The following is a 22,455-nucleotide window of genomic DNA, read 5'->3' on the forward strand; positions in this document are numbered from 1 at the left end:
TTTCATTTATTCCTGCAATGAGTTGAATAATTAGGTATGATTTTTTATTCTTCTATACATAGTTAAGTTAAACAGAATTATTTTTGCTTTACTGTAAGTCCAAACATATTTTGATTTTTTTTTCACAATGAGGCTAGTACCAATTTTATTTAAAATTGTTGATCCTCAGCCCTGTTTGCAGTCATTATTATTATTTTTCAAAATCCTTCTAAATCATTTGATCTTGTCTCTTTTTGGTAAGTTTTTTTTTCCATTCATTCAAACATGAAAATTTATTTGAATAGTTTTGTGAGAAAAATTCGGAACTAAAGATAGTTTCAAAGATTTTATTGTAATTCAACATAATACATTCGATTTTTTTAAAACATGAGTAGAACATAAATCTTTTTGCCTTCCTCACCTTACTGCCCAAGTTACATTTTTTTTCAGGAGTTCTACAAGAGCTCTTCAAGATAGCTACAGCATAGCAGTTTGGACCGCGGTAGGATAAAAATTTCTACAAAACTTCTTCAGGAGTTTGGAAGAGTACTTGTAGAGAGTTTTATCCTACCGCGGTCCAAACTGCTATGCTGTAGCTATCTTGAAGAGCTCTTGTAGAACTCTTGGAAAAAATGTTACTTGGGTGAGGAAAGGCTATAAAATCACTCGAAAAATGAACTTCTTAATTTGACCTCGTAGACCCACCTTCACAATCGGCAAGTTTAGTTAAGTACTTCAAAAGTTATGCTAAAAAAACTATTTTGGCATATGTCCGGAAGATCGTAAAAAGGGTGGTTTTTGCAAGAAAACCTATCATGTTATACAGATCAGTGCATAGTTGGCAAAGTGAGCGAGTGATCGTAAAAAATATTCGGAGTGAAAAGTGATTTTTTGTGATTTTCAAAGCCCTTCCTATATCATCGTTGATCGGAAGGCACGGCGTCGGGTCGATTGTGTTTAAATTTTCCGAATAAGGTTTTATTTTTTTGCGGTGAAAAAGCCATTTCTTTATAATGGTCGAAAGACGCACTGACAATTTGGATCGTTGAGTTAATAGTGGAGCAAAATAACTGTGTGTGAGTGATTTTGTGTGTTAACCAGAAAGACCTTCCCATAGCATCGTTGCTCGGAAGGCTCGCCGACGGATCTGTTATGAAAGTTCTCCCCATAGCGTCGTAGCTCGGGATACATCGAAAAGCCAATACCTTATCCTACTAACCCAAAAAAAATTAATCACGTGATGCTTGAAGGAGATGCTGTGGATTCAACGGTCTCAAGCGGCATCAACAAGTATGTAGCGAAAAACTATGTGCTTGGTGAGTCTGCAACTTCAACTATCGGACTAACATTCCTCCCTTTCGTTCAACTGCAGGCTTCTTGGGAGGGCGCCGGTATTGACTAATAAAGTAGGGATCTTAGAGGTTAAACAGTGATCGGATGGTTGGCTCCCACTGATCATTTTTGATTCATTGTTTAACTTCAGCTGATCTGTCAATAACGGAGTAGCAGCTCATTGGTAGTCAACCATGCTCATGCTCATGCTCAAAACCTATCATGTTATAAAATTTCAGAAAGGTATTAAAAAACATTGAAAATCTGACCCAAACATTGAAAATCTGACAACCCTATCAAAAGTTATTAGCACTTAAGTGATATTTATACACTTTTTGGTGTCCGGATGTCAGATATTTCAATGAAAATGATGTCCGAGTCCTTTATGCAACCCGTCGTTAGTTAGATAATTGAAAACCTTTCAAATGAGTTTAAAACATCGAAGATCAGTTATCAGCACTTAAGTGTTATTCATACACTTTTTGGAGGCCGGATTTCAGATATTGTGATAGAAATATTGTCTGAATCTTCCATGCGAACTATCGTTGAATAGGTTTTTTTATCAGACCTTGCCGATGAGCTAGAAATATTGAAGGTCTGCGAACCCTATCAAAAGAAATGAGTAATAAAGTTGATTTGTTAAATATGTTAAGCGTGAATGTTCCTTTTTTGGTTTCAATATTTTTTTAGGTTTTTTTCCCTTCTTTCAAACATGAAAATTTCTTTGAATAGTTATAAGAGGTAATTTTTAAATTAAAAAAGCAGTTGTTAATAATTATATATTGAATAGATGAAAAACGATCGTACAAGTTTTCGAAAGATAATTATTTTTTGTCATATTTTTTGTTCCTCGCTCTTTGGTAAAATATGGCTTTAATTCCTAAAAAAAACTCAGATTAAAACAAATGAAATTCAACTGTTTGAACAAGTTCAAAACAACGATGATTCAGAAAAAAGGTGGCCGGTCCGATAATTTTTAGACATTCCTTTGAATTTATCAAAAAATAATTCGAAAAATGTCAGAAGCTGGCATGAGCCAAATTAAAAAAAAACTGTTTTCAAGGCATTAAAATGTACACTTTTATCTATCAAAAAACAAATTTGACGACATTTTTTTTTTGTATCATTATAGCTATTTGAAGTTAGAAGTTTCAAAGAACAGCCAGCATTTTTTTGTGGTTTTTTTAAATGCTTTTTTTAAATTCCTAAATCGGACTTCCTCATGCACACGAAATATGTCTTGCGAGAATCTTCACCCTAAATTTCAGCCAATTTGGTCCATCCCATCTCAAGATATCGTGGCACCCGTAAATCAACTCGGTGTTTCGAGAAAACCCCTCACAAAGTTTGACAGCTCACTTTGCGCATGGCAAAATTTCAAACTTAAATCATATCTAACTCAGTTTAGTAATAAAATATCTGCATGAAACTTTCACGAGTGATTGAAAGCCATCGTTTAAGTGGATTTTCTATATTTTCTGTAATATTAAAATTGTGATTTTCTACACGTATGTAACCCTTTAAACACACAAGAAGAAGACCTTTTTCGTAAAAAAAATTCCACTGGCACACGTGAGCAGCGCTCACTGATTAGGCGAACCAGCATGATATCAACACACTGAGACAGATGATTAGGCCGCGTGTCAGTTGCTTGCGGTGCCCCTCCCCCAGTACCTGCCACACTATCACCACATAATTGGGAATAAATTAAACGATTCGTGGAAAAGTCACACGGCCCACCCGGAGGGATTGTGCTGGTTGATGTTGGAATATTGTTTCTGTGGGCCTTGGAGCGAGTATTTGCTAATAAGGGAGAGTGAATTGTTTTGTTTACGGTTTTACATTTGAATTATCTTTTTTATGTTGTAAATTTTCCGATCCTTATTCCATAAATAAAGATTTTTAATGGTGCACAGCAACCTTCTTATTCCAAAATTGGCAAACTTACGGACCCAATCCTTTAGCAATCTGATTGTTAAAATATACAAACTTTGTTGTATTTTTTTTTTGTAGGCAGTACTTTAGGGGATGAATAAAAAATTATATCGATAGTCTTCGTAGTTTTGAAGATTCTAAAATGTCTGTAACAAGATTCTTGGTGCAATAGCTTTGCTTCATGTGTACCGTTAAAGAGTCACCTGAATGATCCTAAGCCGGATTGTTTAAACAGCCATTACCAAGACAACATAAACACGTGACAAAAGCCGTTAAACATTCAATTTAACATTAACAATAAATATTCATAATTATAGTGCTCAGTGCAGCATCGCAATTATCGCATCGATTTAAAAGCCGCTTTAAAATATTATTGCCCACAAAATGGAAAACAACAAAACGAAAAAACTGAAAAAACACATCACACCTGATTAATTTACATACATTTTCATTTCACTGCAGCAGCAGCAGCAGAACCAGCAATTGCACAAACACATTGGTGAGTGTTGCACTCTTTTTCTCCTCTCGCAACACACGCAGACGTTTTACTATAACTGGCGAGAAAATTAAAATTTTAATTTAGTGCTAATTATGAGCCATAAAAATAGTGATGGTTTGACTGGAAAAATAGCGTTTTTCTCGTGTGAGTTAGCCCTTAGCCTACACAGCAAAAAATCCGATGGTAAAATCGCATGCAAAAGCATGCACATCACCTTCGTCAAAATAAACACTTAATATTACACACTGCATTTAAAAATTTTGCGAACACAAAAAAAAGTTGCAACCGACGGGATTCAAACTCAGCACCAACAGTAAGGACTGGCGCCTTAGCCCACTTGGCCATCAGACCGATGTAAAACTGTTAGAATAAACTCATATATCAGCTTGACATTTTTGTCAAGTAGGTTTCCCATACTGATGGGCTACATATTTCAGGGTGTAAAATTACATAACATTACATAAAATAATGCAATATTTATTTTACACCCAGCACTTTTACACGCAGCTGGATTACTACTTTTTTAGCTGTGTAGTTATGAATTTATTTTTAATTAATTTTGTTCAATCATTTTTTTTAATTCTATAATTCATGCTTAGAGACAAAAAATAAACAAAAATGTTGAATGACAAGCTCAGGGATAGCTCCGGCTCTCACATGAGAGTTCACAAAACACGGATAAATTAAGTGTGCAAAGGATAAATTCTACATTTCTGCAGCTACCAGGTGAGCACAATATGAAAAGGAGGGAGGGTCAGTTTAATTAAAATTATTTGTCCTAATTTCTGGCCTTTTATTGCATTTTAACAACATTTCCGCCCTTGATGGATTCGCTGACTGCACTGCTATTTAATACGTGTGTGTGCAATTTTCACGGTTCTTTTGATCGCTGTTAAAGCTATGAATAAATTAAATATTTAGCGATTCGTAAGAGTTACCTGTGAGATTTATAAATGCTTGAAAATGTGATGCCAATTACCTGAAAAGAAAGAAAGAAAAAATATTAATAATGAAAATGTCAACAAAAATGTTATTTAAACATTCTTTTCAAGGTTGTCCACCACCATAAACTGTTAAAGTCCCTGTCTGAGTAGTAAACTTTGTACCTCCAGTAGTAAACTTGAACATCCAACTACTTCCATCAAAAAGCCATCACCATGAGACCATGCTCAGAGTTTACTGTCGCGTACACAGGTACTTCCAGTCAACCATAAAACTACACATCACCCCTAAAAGTCAGCCAGTGCAGTGCAGAAATCACTAGCTTCTGATGAATGCGCTTGACTGGCTACCTTCAGCCCAAGAGAAGAGGCAGGGGGAGAAAAAAAGCTCATCGATATCACACCGGCGAAGAAAACTAGCTGGAAAATGATGAAACGAACGAACCAGGGCTATTGATAGAGAAGCAGCCCACCCCGAGCTCACGTCAAAGACAGAAACTGATCGAAGAGGTGTATCGAAACGGCATCCTCTCCACGGAGCAGAGAGTGATGAAATGGCCATAAATCAATCGGTGTTGAGCAGTTTTGGAGGCTGTGATGGGAAAAGCAAGAGAAATTACGAAGAAATTAGTAAATAAGTGAAGAATTTGTCGTTTTTGCATTTTTTTTTCGTTATTGCCATTTTCGTCGTTTTTGTCATTTTGCGTTTTTTGTCGTTTTTGTCATTTGTGCCGTTTCTGTCGTTTCTGTCGGTTTTGTCATTTCTGTCGTTTTTGTCGGTTTTGTTTTTTCGTTTTTGCCACTTTTGTCGTTTTTCCATTTTTTTTTCGTTTATATCATTTTTGTCGTTTTTGTCATTTATGTCATTTATGTTATTTTTGTCGTTTTTGTCGTTTTTGTCGTTTTTGTCGTTTTTGTTGTTTTTGTCGTTTTTGTCGTTTTTGTCGTTTTTGTCGTTTTTGTCGTTTTTGTCGTTTTTGTCGTTTTTGTCGTTTTTGTCGTTTTTGCATTTTTTTTTCGTTATTGCCATTTTCGTCGTTTTTGTCATTTTGCGTTTTTTGTCGTTTTTGTCATTTGTGCCGTTTCTGTCGTTTCTGTCGGTTTTGTCATTTCTGTCGTTTTTGTCGGTTTTGTTTTTTCGTTTTTACCACTTTTGTCGTTTTTCCATTTTTTTCGTTTGTATCATTTTTGTCGTTTTTGTCATTTATATCATTTATATCATTTTTGTTATTTTTGTCGTTTTTGTCGTTTTTGTCGTTTTTGTCGTTTTTGTCGTTTTTGTTGTTTTTGTTGTTTTTGTCGTTTTTGTCGTTTTTGTCGTTTTTGTTGTTTTTGTCGTTTTTGTCGTTTTTGCATTTTTTTTCGTTATTTCCATTTTCGTCGTTTTTGTCATTTTGCGTTTTTTGTCGTTTTTGTCATTTGTGCCGTTTCTGTCGTTTCTGTCGGTTTTGTCATTTCTGTCGTTTTTGTCGGTTTTGTTTTTTCGTTTTTGCCACTTTTGTCGTTTTTCCATTTTTTTCGTTTGTATCATTTTTGTCGTTTTTGTCATTTATATCATTTATATCATTTATGTTATTTTTGTCGTTTTTGTCGTTTTTGTCGTTTTTGTCGTTTTTGTTGTTTTTGTCGTTTTTGTCGTTTTTGTCGTTTTTGTCGTTTTTGTCGTTTTTGTCGTTTTTGTCGTTTTTGCATTTTTTTTCGTTATTTCCATTTTCGTCGTTTTTGTCATTTTGCGTTTTTTGTCGTTTTTGTCGTTTTTGTCGTTTTTGTCGTTTTTGTCGTTTTTGTCGTTTTTGTCGTTTTTGTCGTTTTTGTCGTTTTTGTCGTTTTTGTCGTTTTTGTCGTTTTTGTCGTTTTTGTCGTTTTTGTCGTTTTTGTCGTTTTTGTCTTTTTGTCGTTTTTGTCGTTTTTGTCGTTTTTGTCGTTTTAGTCGTTTTAGTCGTTTTAGTCGTTTTAGTCGTTTTAGTCGTTTTTGTCGTTTTTGTGGTTTTTGTGGTTTTTGTGGTTTTTGTGGTTTTTGTCGTTTTTGTCGTTTTAGTCGTTTTTGTCGTTTTTGTCGTTTTTGTCGTTTTTGTCGTTTTTGTCGTTTTTGTCGTTTTTGTCGTTTTTGTCGTTTTAGTCGTTTTTGTCGTTTTTGTCGTTTTTGTCGTTTTTGTCGTTTTTGTCGTTTTTGTGGTTTTTGTGGTTTTTGTCGTTTTTGTCGTTTTTGTCGTTTTAGTCGTTTTAGTCGTTTTAGTCGTTTTAGTCGTTTTAGTCGTTTTAGTCGTTTTTGTCGTTTTTGTCGTTTTTGTCGTTTCTGTCGTTTTTGTCGTTTTTGTCGTTTTTGTCGTTTTTGTCGTTTTTGTCGTTTTTGTCGTTTTTGTCGTTTTTGTCGTTTTTGTCGTTTTTGTCGTTTTTGTCTTTTTGTCTTTTTGTTTGTCTTTTTGTCTTTTGTCTTTTGTCTTTTGTCTTTTGTCTTTTTGTCTTTTTGTCTTTTTGTCTTTTTGTTTTGTCTTTTTCTTTTGTCTTTTTGTCTTTTTGTCTTTTGTCTTTTTGTCTTTTTGTCTTTTGTCTTTTTGTCTTTTTGTCTTTTTGTCTTTTTGTCTTTTTGTCTTTTGTCTTTTTGTCTTTTTGTCTTTTTGTCTTTTGTCTTTTTGTCTTTTTGTCTTTTTGTCTTTTTGTCTTTTTGTCTTTTTGTCTTTTTGTCTTTTTGTCTTTTTGTCTTTTTGTCTTTTTGTCTTTTTGTCTTTTTGTCTTTTTGTCTTTTTGTCTTTTTGTCTTTTTGTCTTTTTGTCTTTTTGTCTTTTTGTCTTTTTGTCTTTTTGTCTTTTTGTCGTCAAGTCTTCAAGTCTTTTTGTCGTCAAGTCTTCAAGTCTTTAAGTCGTCATATCGTCGAGTCGTTAAGTCGTCAATTCGCCAAGTCGTTAAGTTGTCAAGTCGTCAAGTTGTCAATTCGTCAAGTTGTCAAGTCATCAATTCGGAAGTCGTCAAGTCGTCAAGTCATCAAGTCGTCAAGTCATCAAGTCATCAAGTCGTCAAGTCGTCAAGTCGTCAAGTCATCAAGACGTCAAGTCGTCAAGTCGTCAAGTCGTCAAGTCGTCAAGTCGTCAATTCGTCAAGTCGTCAAGTCGTCAAGTCGTCAAGTCGTCAAGTCGTCAAGTCGTCAAGTCGTCAAGTCGTCAAGTCGTCAAGTCGTCAAGTCGTCAAGTCGTCAAGTCGTCAAGTCGTCAAGTCGTCAAGTCGTCAAGTCGTCAAGTCGTCAAGTCATCAAGTCGTCAAGTCGTCAAGTCGTCAAGTCGTCAAGTCGTCAAGTCCTCAAGTCGTCAAGTCGTCAAGTCGTCAAGTCGTCAAGTCGTCAAGTCGTCAAGTCGTCGAGTCGACAAGTCGTCAAGTCGTCAAGTCGTCGAGTCGTCGAGTCGTCAAGTCGACACGCCGTCAAGTTTTCACGTGTGCAGGTTTTCAAATCTGGAGTTGTTTTTTAAAAGGTCCAATAAACTAATTTTTTAGTTTTTGCTTTTAAAAACACCCAAAAAGCAAAAACTTGATATTTGGTTTATTGGACATTAAAAAAAAACTCCAGAAGTCCTCTAAAGTCGTTTAGTATTTTATTCTTAAAAACTTCAAAAATCACCTAAAATCGAAAATCCTTTCCCATCAATGCCAACACTGCCAAGAATCTTCACCCAGTGCAGTTTCATCCGCCGAAGAGGTGCAACTCCGCCTACCCGGGGTAGGGACGCGCGGTGTATCCAATTTCCAGCGTTCGACAACAGTTTCCAGATCCCATCACCATCAATCGACGAACGTCGATGGCTGTGGCCCAGTGGAGGAAATTGAATCAAATCTCTCATCTCCTGAAAGGAACACCAGACGAGACAGGCCGGGGGTATGAATTTGTCCAGGCCTTCAGCGGCAGCTTTCCTGCCCGTTGGACGAGATTGCCCACGATTGATTCTTGAAAATTTTGGACTGTTTGAAGTTTTTGAGAAGGCGAACGGCAGCTGTCGAAAAATGTGAGGTCGAATCGCAACAATTAGTCCCACGTGTACACGTCCCACCAAGCGCCGAAAATAGAGGAAGTTACCACACGCAAATCGCCGCACGCCGTGAAACTGCAATTTCATTCTCCGTTGCCGATTCACGACTTGATTGACATCTCGCTATTTTGAATATAGAAGCGTCCGTTTGTAGTGTCCAAACTGCTGCTGCTGCTGTTGGCATTGAGGTTCAGAACGCCGTATTGCTCAGCGTTTTGGCCTTTGTTCTGACTGCGCGTTTGGCGAATTGTGGCGGAAGTGGGAGCTTGACACCTAAATCTCAATTACGGCGGTAGAGACTCTGGGAAGTCATCATTTCAAAATCGCTAGACCTACTCAAGAACCAATCGCTTTATTTCAATCAAAATCTTAATACTCCGGCACTACAAGATTACTTTCCGGGCACCAGCTGCACTTCCTGCGGTTCCAATGAACAATAGCCGCGCCCGCATCGTTTCGAGAACTTTTCCTAGTGGGACCCCTCACCGGATAGAAGGAGCCTAAAAATCCGCCACTAGGTTGACCTCCCGACGAACCCGACTGGCCCAAAGAGGGTCCCGAGGATTGTACGAAGAACTGGAAGAGTGGTGAACGGGTGGTCGTAGGGGGTTTCACCGTGCTGGTCGAACTTTGCGGAAACAGTCCCAGTATTTGCAGCCAATTTAACGTTGTCGACGGTGGAATCGGGGTCGTCGTACTAGTTGTGCTGACGGTGGTTGTTGGAGAAGTACTAGATTGCGTTGTTGTTGTAGTATCTGTGAATGTCGTTGGTGCTGGTGTTGTTGTAGTAGTTTCTGTAGTTGTTGTGGGTGCCGTTGTAGTAGTAGTATCTGTGCTTGTCGAAGTTTCCGTTGTTGTTGTCGTAGTATCTGTTGTTGTCGTAGGTGCCGTTACTGTAGTAGTATCTGTGCTTGTCGTAGTTTCTGTTGTTGTTGGAGGTGCCATTGTTGTCGTAGTATCTGTGCTTGTTGAAGTTTCTGTTGTTGTTGTTGTAGTAGAATCTGTTGTTGAAGGTGCCGTTGTTGTCGTAGTATCTGTGCTGCTCGTAGATTCCGTAACTGTTGTCGTAGTTTCTGCTGTTGGTGTAGGTGCCGTTGTTGTCGTAGTATCTGTGCTGGTCGTAGTTTCAGTTGTTGTTGTCGTAGTATCGATTGTTGTTGTAGGTGCCGTTGTTGTCGTAGTATCTGTGTCTGTCGAAGTTTCTGTTGTTGTTGTTGTTGTTGTTGTTGTGGTATCTGTTGTTGTTGTACTATCTGTGCTTGAAGATGGTATGACGGGTGTTGAGCTAGACTCTGGACTTGGTGATGGTGAACTAGTTTCCAACGTTGTTGTAGATTCTGTACTAATTTGGGGAGTTGTTAAAGGTGTTGTTGATGTTGGTGTAAATGGTGTAAAAGGTGTGGTTGATGTAGTTGTACTGAAATCCGTTGTAGTAGGAGGTATTGTGCTGGATTCCGTAACTGCTTGTGTTGTCGTAGGAACCGTTGGTGATGATGTTGTTGTAGTAGAATCTGTGCTTGATGATGGAGTACTAGTATTCGTTGCTGTTGTTGTTGTAGAGTCTGTACTTGAAGGTGGTGTATTTGTTGTTGTTGTAGTGGTAGAATCTGTGCTTGAAGGTGGTGTACTAGTATCTGTTGTTGTTGTTGATGTTGTTGTAGTAGAATCTGTGCTTGATGATGGAGTACTAGTATCCGTTGTTGTTGTTGTTGTTGTTGTTGTAGAATCTGTGCTTGAAGGTGGTGTATTTGTTGTTGTTGTAGTGGTAGAATCTGTGCTTGAAGGTGATGTACTGGTATCCGTTGTTGTTGTTGTTGTTGTTGTTGTTGTAGTAGAATCTGTGCTTGATGATGGAGTACTAGTATCCGTTGTTGTTGTTGTTGTTGTAGAATCTGTGCTTGAAGGTGGTGTATTTGTTGTTGTTGTAGTGGTGAAATCTGTGCTTGAAGGTGATGTACTGGTATCCGTTGTTGTTGTTGTTGTTGTTGTTGTTGTTGTTGTAGTAGAATCTGTGCTTGATGATGGAGTACTAGTATCCGTTGTTGTTGTTGTAGAGTCTGTACTCGAAGGTGGTGTACTTGTTGTTGTTGTTGTGGTAGAATCTGTGCTTGATAATGGTGTACTAGTATCCGTTGTTGTTGTTGTTGTAGTAGAATCTGTGCTTGATGATGGAGTACTAGTATCCGTTGCTGTTGTTGTTGTAGAATCTGTGCTTGAAGGTGGTGTATTTGTTGTTGTTGTAGTGGTAGAATCTGTGCTTGAAGGTGATGTACTGGTATCTGTTGTTGTTGTTGATATTGTTGTTGTAGTAGAATCTGTGCTTGATGATGGAGTACTAGTATCCGTTGTTGTTGTTGTTGTAGAGTCTGTACTCGAAGGTGGTGTACTTGTTGTTGTTGTTGTGGTAGAGTCTGTAGTTGATGATGGTGTACTAGTATCCGTTGTTGTTGTAGTTGTAGTAGAATCTGTGCTTGATGATGGAGTACTAGTATCCGTTGCTGTTGTTGTTGTAGAATCTGTGCTTGAAGGTGGTGTATTTGTTGTTGTTGTAGTGGTAGAATCTGTGCTTGAAGGTGATGTACTGGTATCCGTTGTTGTTGTTGTTGTTGTTGTTGTAGTAGAATCTGTGCTTGATGATGGAGTACTAGTATCCGTTGTTGTTGTTGTAGAGTCTGTACTCGAAGGTGGTGTACTTGTTGTTGTTGTTGTGGTAGAGTCTGTAGTTGATGATGGTGTACTAGTATCCGTTGTTGTTGTTGTTGTAGTAGAATCTGTGCTTGATGATGGAGTACTAGTATCCGTTGCTGTTGTTGTTGTAGAATCTGTACTTGAAGGTGGTGTATTTGTTGTTGTTGTAGTGGTAGAATCTGTGCTTGAAGGTGATGTACTGGTATCCGTTGTTGTTGTTGTTGTTGTTGTTGTTGTTGTAGAATCTGTGCTTGATGATGGAGTACTAGTATCCGTTGTTGTTGTTGTAGAGTCTGTACTCGAAGGTGGTGTACTTGTTGTTGTTGTTGTGGTAGAGTCTGTAGTTGATGATGGTGTACTAGTATCCGTTGTTGTTGTAGTTGTAGTAGAATCTGTGCTTGATGTTGGAGTACTAGTATCCGTTGCTGTTGTTGTTGTAGAATCTGTACTTGAAGGTGGTGTATTTGTTGTTGTTGTAGTGGTAGAATCTGTGCTTGAAGGTGATGTACTGGTATCCGTTGTTGTTGTTGTTGTTGTTGTTGTAGTAGAATCTGTGCTTGATGATGGAGTACTAGTATCCGTTGTTGTTGTTGTAGAGTCTGTACTCGAAGGTGGTGTACTTGTTGTTGTTGTTGTGGTAGAGTCTGTAGTTGATGATGGTGTACTAGTATCCGTTGTTGTTGTAGTTGTAGTAGAATCTGTGCTTGATGATGGAGTACTAGTATCCGTTGTTGTTGTGGTAGTAGAATCTGTACTTGAAGAAGGTGGCGTACTAGTTGTTGTTGTAGTAGTAGAATCAGTGCTTGAAGGTGGTGTGCTCGTAGTAGTTGTTGTGGTAGTAGAATCTGTGCTCGTAGGTGGTGCAATAGTTGTTGTTGTAGTGGTTAATGGCGTTGTTGCCACAGTTGTGGTGGTTGTATCCGTTAACGGGGGTCTGGTATCGGCTGGACTTATAGTTGAAGGGCGTTGCCTAAACGCAACACTCTTATCGAAGATACTCGGCCAACGCTGCCTCGGGATGTTTTCAAAGTTATTCGATAGCCCGAGTTGTTGACCCCAGCAATGCACTGAGAGCAGAATCAAGGCCCAAAGCAGTTTGACCATTTTAACCGAAAAAAAAAAAAAACACGCGAAACCACAAAACTGAAAATCACTCCTCCACGCGCGACACTTGGAAACAGAATGATCCAGCAATCGGCCTCGGTGAACTTCAGATCAACAATTCGAGAACGTCGACGACTACTTTCACTCCCTTTCACCTCCAATTATGCACCGTCGAGGCGATTGTTGTTGGAGAAAAACTCCGTTAACTTCCAAAAACAGGATTTTGTTTTGCGATATCCAGGAAATTCGGACAGGAATCAAATTGCCCAAACCAGTGCCTTCAGTTGGAAACGATACACCCAAATCGAATGACTCTGACATCTATTGAATGACTGGTCATGATAGCGTAGTAATAAAGAAGTCTCTGCTGAAATTTTTTTTTTTGGGGTCATTTTGTCATTTTCTCACATTTGATTTGGTTTTGGGTGCACACTTGCAAGTATCAAATTAAGTGAGCAATTATAAAGTGCCGCTACAATTAAGGCCCATCCAGAAAATGCGTTACACAGAAATATTTTTTCAAGTTATTGAAACTTTTTACGACTCAAACTGCGATATTTTAGAGCACTTAACAAATGAAAAGCAAAATTAATGTTTCCCAGATCCTTTCTCTTGCTTTCACTCCAAAATTTCAATCTGATGTTTTTGCCACTGATTTGAACTTGAAATACTGCTTTTTGATGGTAATTCTTGGAAACTTGTTTTCTCTGTGATCAAATTATTTTGTTTTAAACTGATAAATTTACTCTTTAAACAAAAATTAAAAACATTTGAAACTAACTTAACTGCTAATTTAGATTACGTCAATTAAAGTTTCAGCTCAACAATTTTCGATTTTCCCACCCATATATCTCGCAAACATCGAGTATAAAACACCCAATTCCCAGCTAATTTGGGTGGCAAACAGGATACACATTAGCACCTAAAAAGCTCCACCCCCGCCCAAACCGCGTTCGGTTCACCCAATCGGAAGTAGATCATCGTTACACCAAATTGACCTATCGAGCTCGCTTGGTTTGGTGAAGCGGAAAATTGCCACTAATTTGATAAATTTATCAAATTTGGAGAAAAATAAAAAATTTAAACCTGCGGCCACACGCAAAATTGCATCCTCTTTCCCGGTTGGGCTTCCACTAAACTGGGTAAGCTTCTCGAAAAATAAAATTTCTGGAATCATTCGAGCAAAAACATCGATTTGAATTGAATGCTTCATTTAGGCTTGAACAACGTGGGGGTGTTCCAAACAAAAAGCTCCAAAAGTGGCTTTAAATTTGCCGTAATTTGGTGGCTCTTAAAAACCCCGACTCGAAACTTGAGTCAGATGATGATGGTGGAAGGAAGTCAAACACGTGTTTCCAATTTGAATCCGATCCCACGCAAGTTTGGAATTGATTTAAAAAAAGGTTTTTCATTATACGTGGAAGACCAAATTGCTCAAATTGAGTAGCCAAGACAAAACACCATTACAAAACGCCCATTTTTGTCACGTGTCACACCCGTCACTGTCACACACTTACAGCCCCTTTAATTACTTGGCGCGACCCACTCCGGGGAGCTGCTCATCAATTCCACACTCAGCGTGAGGCTTCAGTTTCGTCAATTTTTCTCACATTTTCAAGCTGGACCTCCCACTGATGAGAAAAAAAACGCTCAAATCTTGCTCAAATCGCCAGCCTCATTAATTTGTTTCATTTTCCCTTAATAAGCTGCTAATACGATGCTCGCAAAAGGGAGTTATCCCCTTGAAGGCAACAAGATGCACCAAACTGCTTTGACGGACAGCAAAACAATCCACAGCCCGGAGGGCTTCCCCCCTCAACGGCAACAGTATCAATCTGCAAAACAGGGAGCATCTGGTGGAACTCAATTATGGGAAATAATGGAAAAATGAATTGCATTACGGTTCGGTTATGGTGTTGTCCCTGTTTATGCTCCAGTTGGGGCTCCTTGGGCCTCGTAAGGCACAACGAGGTTTCTTGGTGGAATGTTTGAACAAGGATAAGCCTTTGCCTGAAGTTGAGACTCTATGGGGGATTCACAGCTATTTAGTTTGGGGAAATAATTGAGTCGGGGAAGTGTCGTTGTTAATTGAAGCGATGCTTTATTCCCTCTGAGTACACAGTAAATATGTGTAAATTTGTAAGATGTAAAATTTACCAGATGAATTCTTCGATCTTCTTCGTTGATTGTAACAGCGTTTTGTGGTTCTTTCGATTCGGTATTAGATTTGAAAATATTTTTTTTTGCAAAAATCATAGAAACACTAGATTTTTACCACCATAATTCGTCAAGGATCACCCTAATCTAAAAAAAAAACAATTACTTGGTCTGAGATATTTGAACAATATTAGATTATTTGTTATTTGGATCCTGCTGGTTTGACGAGGAATCACTGGGCTAACACATTTATTTGGACGTTATCAAATGACAGGCTCGATGAAAACAAATTTGAATATAGAGCAATTCTTTACGAAATCGGTCTTTTTTCTTCCATTTTAATTTTTGTATTTTTTAATCCGGCTGAAACTTTTTTGCTTTAATTTATTTTTTTTTCGTTCATTTGTTTGTCCATACAAATTTGGCAGCTGTCCATACAAAAATGATTTGTGAAAATTCAAAAATCTGTATCTTTTGAAGGATTTTTTTGATCGATTAGGTGTCTTCGGCAAAGTTGTAGGTATGGATACGGACTACACTGGAAAAAAATGATTCTCGGTAAAAAAAAATTTTGGTGATTTTTTTATTAACTTTTTATCACTAAAACTTGATTTGCAAAAAACACTATTTTTGATTTTTTTCATTTTTTGATATGTTTTAGAGGACATAAAATGCAGACTTTTCAGAAATTTCCAGGTTGTGCAAAAAATATTTGAACGAGTTATGAATTTTTGATTCAGTACTGATTTTTTTTTTAAATCGAAATATCGGTCTTAAAAATTTTTCAACTTCATTTTTCGATGCAAAATCAAATTTGCATTCAAAAAGTACTTTAGTGAAATGTTGATAAAGTGCACCGTTTTCAAGTTAAATCCAGTTTTAGGTGATTTTTTTGAAAATAATCACACTTTTTCATTTTTTAAAATTAGTGCACATGTTTGCTCACTCTTGAAAAAATATGTTTGAAAAGCTGAGAAAATTCTCTATATTTTGCTTTTTTGAACTTTGTTTATACGACCCTTAGTTGCTGAGATATTGCAATGCAAAGGTTTAAAAACAGGAAAATTGATGTTTTCTAAGTCTTACCCAAACAACCCACAATTTTTTAATGTCGATATCTCAGCAACTAATGGCCCGATTTTCAATGTTAAAATATGAAACATTCGTGAAATTTTCCAATCTTTTCGAAAAAAATATTTTCAGAATTTTTAAACCAAGACTAACAATTTAAAAGTGCGTAATATTGAATGATTGGCCCTTTTTAAATGTTAGTCTAGACTTGAAAATTCTGAAAATATTTTTTTCGAAAAGATTGGAAAATTTCACGGATGTTTTCATATTTTAACATTGAAAATCGGATCATTAGTTGCTGAGATATCGACATTGAAAAATGGTGAGCTGTTTGGGTGAGACTTAGAAAACATCAATTTTCCTGTTTTTAAACCTTTGCATTCCAATATCTCAGCAACTAAGGGTCGTATCAACAAAGTTCAAAATAACAAAATATAGAGAATTTTCTCAGCCCTTCAAAAATATTATTTTCAAAAGTGGCAAACATGTGCAGTGTGCACTAGTTTAAAAAAATGAAAAACTGCGACTATTTTCAAAAAGGTCACCTAAATATGGATTTAACTTGAAAACGGTGCAGTTTATCAAAATTTCAATAAAGTACTTTTTGAATGCAAATTTGATTTTGCATCGAAAAATGAAGTTGAAAAATTTTCGAGACCGATATTTCGATTTTTTTTTAAAATCAGTGCTTCAAAAATTCAGAATTCGTTCAAAGATTTTTCGCACAACCTGGAAATTTCTGAAAAGTTGGCATTTTATGTCCTCTAAAACATATCAAAAAAATGAAAAAAATCAAAAATAGTGTTTTTTTTTGCAAATCAAGTTTTAGTGATAAAAAGTTAATTAAAAAATCACAAAATTTTTTTTTACCGTGTATCATTTTTTTCCAGTGTAGTCCGTATCCATACCTACAACTTTGCCGAAGACACCAAATCGATCAAAAATCGATTCCTTCAAAAGATACAGATTTTTGAATTTTCACAAATCATTTTTGTATGGACAGCTGCCAAATTTGTATGGACAAATATATGGACAAACAAATGATGCAAAATGGCTTCTTTGGGCATACCGAAGGCACTAAAAAAGTTTCAGTCGGATTAAAAAACACAAATCAAAAATCGAATGACCGAAATCTGAGAGAACTGCTCAAATAGTAAAAAGTTTCACAAAAGTTCCAACTTAAAAATAAAGCAAGTATTTTTTCAAAAATGATGCGCTTCAACAAGTCAAAGATAATTTCATTTTCGAATTAAAATAATATCTTTTATAAAAAAAGTTGTTGTTGATGTTTATTTTTTTATTTTTTTATTTCATTTTTTCAATTATTTTTCTTAAGCTCACAATTTTTAACTGAAGCAAGGCAAAAATAATATGTTTTAAAAAAATAGAAAGTTAAAAAACATAAATTTAGGAAATTAAACTTCCATAGATAAAAAGTAAAAAAAAATCGAATCATTTCATTTCAGTGTTCTTAGGGAAAAGTGTACTTCGGGAAAGGTTCTAGAGGTGGGCAAAAAAAAGAGCGAGCCTTTCAAAGAGCCGGTTCACCAAAAAGAGCGAACGAATCGTGGCTCACAAAAAAATCAAAATCAAAGAGCAAATTTGCCACTGATCTCGACTAGTGGCGTGCTAGATTTCCAATGCAGATTCTCGTACCGGGATGATGAAGTTTTGGAAAATAAAAAGAGCCGCGGTTCCTTTTGAAACCTGGGTCTTTCGAGTGAACCGTTCCAAGGTGAAGTGATTTTAAAACCGGTGTCTATATTTTAATGTATAAATATAATTAATTGAATTTATAAAAAAATATATAGCACGAAAGGTGTTTTTTTGAGAATTGAAAATGTTACTTCATATTGTCAATGTTGATAAATCAATGTCTAATTTGTAAGAATTTTGTACACGGTGAACCATTGCAAGATCTTTATTAACTTTAAAAGTGAATGATTTTTTAAACAAAATAAAAAAAACTTTTCATTGCACATCGTAGTGCATTAAAGAATCACCCGAGTACAAATTTAAGCATTTCAAAACGCTTAACTTCGCAAATTTAACTTCTCTTGCCCGCAGATTTTGTCTCAAAATAAAATACAGTCGACTCTCTGGTTGTCAATATCCAAGAGACCGTTGGGGAAGAGAAGCATCAGAACGATGCAAAATGAAGACTCCATTGAAATTTGTGTTTTCTTGATGAGCAGCTATGGGAGAAAATCATGGCAACGTCCAGCAAATAACAATAAACAAACGTCGAACACCTTTAAAGCATCGTTTCTCAAATAAAAATGCCATGAGAAAGTGAAATTATTATATCGAGGAATAAGGACAATCAAAGTATGCAGTTTGAAGGGACTGAAGAATTAATCGGTACATGGAGCAATATCGATATCGAGAAGATCGACAGGCAGAGAGACGACTGTATCAGAATTGGTTTGATTTTAGTAAAATTAAACGCAATTACAAAAAAAAATAACCCTCTACATTCCATCCCCGCCTTTAGACGAACTTCGATAGCAAAAAAACGCCAGAAATCCATTTTTCAACCAATGTTTGATCTTTTAAAAGCATTGGAAAGAAAAACTCTTAAAATATAAAAAAATAAAAAAATAAAACTAACTGAATCCACCTACGTGGTTGGTGCCTTTCTCACTCTTTACAAACAGTGGGTGACATGATGGTACACATCCATTTGAACACAAATTTCATCTATATTTTTAGATCCGGAATAAAAAAGTACACAAATATCACTGCAGTGTTCATAACTCGAGACAGGGTTGCCAGATCATCAATGTTTTGGACACGTTGGAAAGCTCTTTCGATTACCTAACCAACGATGGGTCGGTTGATAGATCCAGACATAGTTTACATAGATTTAAATGAAATCCGGATATTTGTGAAAACACATTTTTATACATAACTTTTGAACTACTTATCGAAACTTCAAACAATTCAATAGCGACGTATGAGACCCTAAACCGAGTCTAATGCTGAGAAAACTGAGTTTGAATTTTGGTCACACACCTACACACACACCTATACACACACACCTACACACACACCTACACACACACATACACACACACATTTACACAAACATTTGTTCAGTTTTCGATTCTGAGTCGATAAGTATACAAATGTTGGGTCTGCGGCGTTTCTGACAAAGTTCATTTTCCGAGCAGGATTATAGCCTTACCTCAGGTGAGAAAGGCAAAAAAATATGGGCTGGAAGTTTTACTTGGTTTATGTGACTTTGCCGCTGTTTTTAAAAATGTCATTTTTTTTTAGGAGTCAACTTTGGCTGTGTTTTGCCTTCCTCACCTTACTGAGGAAAGGCTATAAAATCACTCGAAAAATGAACTTCTTTATTTGACCTCGTAGACCCACCTTCACGTATACCTATTGACTCAGAATCAAATTCTGAGCAAATGTCTGTCTGTGTGTGTGTGTGTGTGTGTGTGTGTGTGTGTGTGTGTGTGTGTGTGTGTGTGTGTGTGTGTGTGTGTGTGTGTGTGTGTGTGTGTGTGTAGGGATGTGGGTCTGTGCACCAAAAATATGCACTCGATTATCTCAGCACTGGCTTAACTGATTTGGACCGTTTTGGTCTCATTCGATTCGTCTTGGGGTCCCATAAGTCCCTATTGAAAATTATGAAGTTTAGTAAAGTACTTCAAAAGTTATGCTAAAAAAACGATTTTGGGGTATGTCCGGAAGATTGTAAAAAGGGTGGTTTTTGTAAGAAACCCTGTCATGTTATACATTTTCAGAAAGTTATTAAAAAGACCTTTCCAATGAGCCCAAAACATTGAAGATCTGATTACCCTATCAAAAGTTATTAGCACTTAAGTGTTATTTATACACTTTTTGGAGGCCGGATCTCAGATATTTCAGTGAAAATGATGTCCGGGTCCATCATGTGACCCATCGTTAGTTAGATAATCGAAAGACCTTTCAAATGAGCCAAAAACATCAAGGATCTGACAATCCTATCAAAAGTTATTGGCACTTAAGTGTTATTTATACACTTTTTGGAGGTCGGATCTAAGATATTTCAGTAAAAATGATGTCCGGGTCCATCATGCGACCCATCGTTAGTTAGATAATCGAAAGACCTTTCAAATGAGCCTAAAACATCAAGGATCTGACAACCCTATTAAAAGTTATTGGCACTTAAGTGTTATTTATACAGTTTTTAGAGGTTTGATTTCAGATATTGTGATACAAATATTGTCTGAATCTTCCATGCGAACTATCGTTGGATAGGTTTTTTTTTTATCAGACCTTGCCGATGAGCCAGAAATATTGATGATCTGCGAACCATATCAAAAGAAATGAGTAATAAAGTTGATTTGTTAAACATGTAAAGGGGGAATGTTGCTATTTATACTGAATGTATTGACTGTATGAATATGAGGAAGGCACCAACCACCTAAAGGTGGATTAAGTAACGTTTTTTACTAACATTTCCTATATTTTAAGTAAAAAAAGTATACATTAATTTTTCTAGTGTACCAGACTATGCTTATACGCATTTTATTTAAGAATTTAAATGATAATGGTGCCATTTTATAGCAGAAAATGTGAAACATAAGCCAAATATTGAAAAAGTTACTGTAAAATTAAAAAAAAAATAGATAGGCAAAACGTAATGATAGGAGGTGATAGAATAGTAACTAAATATTACCAAAAACAAACATAAACTAAACAAAATAAATGCTAATTAAAATGCTAAAAACGAAACAAAGAAAACATAAAACAAGAGAAGTAAAGTTTTTCGTAGAACAAAAATTGCTCAAACAGACCTCCTGAACACAAGAAAAATAAAAAAATCGAAAAAAAATTTAGCCAATAGAGGGTTAATTGCAATTTTTTCCAAAATCCATAAGTTTGGGTGCTCTCTTTATACAATTATTGGAACGTTTGGTCTTCTCAAGTGAATCTTCTCGTTTTTATTTTTTTTATAGTTTTTAACCCTCTACTACCCAAATTTTTATTTAGATTTTTTTTCCCTTGTTCAGGACGTCATTTTGAGCAACTTTTGTTGTACGAAAAACTTTACTTCTCTTGTTTCATGTTTTTCTTGTTTCGTTTTTAGTATTTTATTTTGCATTTATCTTGTTTAGTTTATGTTTGTTTTTGTTAGTATTTGGCCTGTTCTACCACCTCTTATCATTACGTTTTGCCTATCTAATTTATTTTTCATGTTTTATAGCCACTTTTTCAATTTTTTGCTTGTTTTTCACATTTTCGTCTATAACATGGCACCATTATTATTTAAATTGCATTGAAAAATTACTGCATACTTCTTTTTACTTAAAATATAGGAAATGTTAGTAAAAAAACACAGCCAAAGTTGACCCCTAAAAAAATGTCATTTTTAATAACATTGGCAAAGTCACATAAAACAAGTAAAACTTCCAACCCATAAATTTTTTAAAAATTTTAACGGAGTTGGGTTGTAGAGGGTTAAAAGTCAAATGAAAAACATGAAAATCGGCTCACTCTGTTGAGCGAGCAAAAATGAGCGGCTCTTATAAAAGAGCGAGGTTTTGCCCACCTCTACCTCGATCCCTCGTCGATTTCCCTAAAACTTTCCTCTAAAGGGTTATTTTGATCCCGGATCACGAATTCGTGGTCCATTCTTTGATATCTCGTGACTGTGGGGCGGTACGACCCCTTTATTTTTTTGGATTTTTATCAAGACACAAATTTCAACGATTCGTAGCACAAAATCGTGAAGAGATAGACATTTGGTGTCAAAGGGATTTTTGTATAAAATCATACGCCTGATTTGATGGCGTAAAATTCCGAAAAAACTATTTTTTAAATAAAAAAGTTGAAAAATAGTGCTGAAATCGCAAATATTTTGCGTTACTCAACTGTAAAAAATTGTAAGACATGTCATTTTATGAGAAATTTAATGTACTTTTAAAATCTGCAATAATTAAAAATGGTCATTGTTTCATCGAGAACAAAAATTTTCATTTTTGAGATATTGACACACGTACTTGAATAGCTGTATGATGCGATCGACCAATACGATGGCTACTAGCGAATCGTGGTTGCTCACGCTTGACTGTGAATTGCCGATTCAGCGATGAGCGAGTAATTTCTAGCCATTGGACCGACAATGAGGACTCTTGGTTTGAAGTCAACCCTAACTCGATTAATGATTCCTTTATTGGGTTTCAATCATTTGTTGAAGCCATGACTCAACTTTCATATTGAAATTGATAACTGGATCTATCTTGTGATTAATTGTATTTGATTTGATTATTTATTTTGATGTTTATTTTGATGTTTGACACTAGACATTTTTCAAATATATTCTCAGAATCGTTAAAACAAATATATTTCAAATAATCTGCTTTCCAAAACATCTGCCAATCTCAGCTGATACATTCCATTCGTCCAATTCGAAAAATCCTCATCAAAACTCGTCTCCGCTCCAACTACACAAACCACGCGCGTAAAATTGTTTCTACTCAAACTGGCCACCACCAAAGCAGCAGCCAGCAACTTTAACCACTTTAACAACAATCGTACTCAGCATGTTACCTCTCTGATTGCTTCACCACTACCACCACCACAACCCGACCTTGAAGCTAACAACTACATTGTTCTGTGCGAAGCTTTTTTCTCTGTTTCTGTTTTTTTTCTTCGAGTTGTTGCCCGAGCTTTCTGGCAGTGCCTAATGTATCTAATAACATGTTTAATGCCTTAAATGGTCTTGAGTGGCGCG

The 22,455-nt window shown here is 36.2% G+C and overlaps 2 protein-coding genes across 2 annotated transcripts in view; both read right to left on the reverse strand.

The window, feature by feature from the left end:
* The window catches only part of LOC6046306 (nuclear receptor coactivator 1), a 339,035-nt gene that overhangs the window by 276,933 nt on the left and 39,647 nt on the right, over positions 1-22,455 (reverse strand). The gene's annotated exons all lie outside the window — the stretch shown is intronic.
* Positions 9,442-22,455, reverse strand: part of LOC119766310 (putative mediator of RNA polymerase II transcription subunit 26) — a 58,534-nt gene continuing 45,520 nt past the window's right edge. The window contains exons 3-4 of the mRNA XM_038250779.1: positions 10,121-12,235; positions 9,442-10,060 (exon numbers count right to left, since the gene is read on the reverse strand). Of these exons, the coding sequence (XP_038106707.1) occupies positions 9,593-10,060; positions 10,121-12,235 (2,583 nt within the window). The 3' untranslated portion in view covers positions 9,442-9,592. The remainder of the gene's footprint in view (positions 10,061-10,120; positions 12,236-22,455) is intronic.

This window comes from Culex quinquefasciatus, chromosome 2 (assembly GCF_015732765.1).
Source record: "Culex quinquefasciatus strain JHB chromosome 2, VPISU_Cqui_1.0_pri_paternal, whole genome shotgun sequence".
Taxonomy (NCBI): Eukaryota; Metazoa; Arthropoda; class Insecta; order Diptera; family Culicidae; genus Culex; species Culex quinquefasciatus.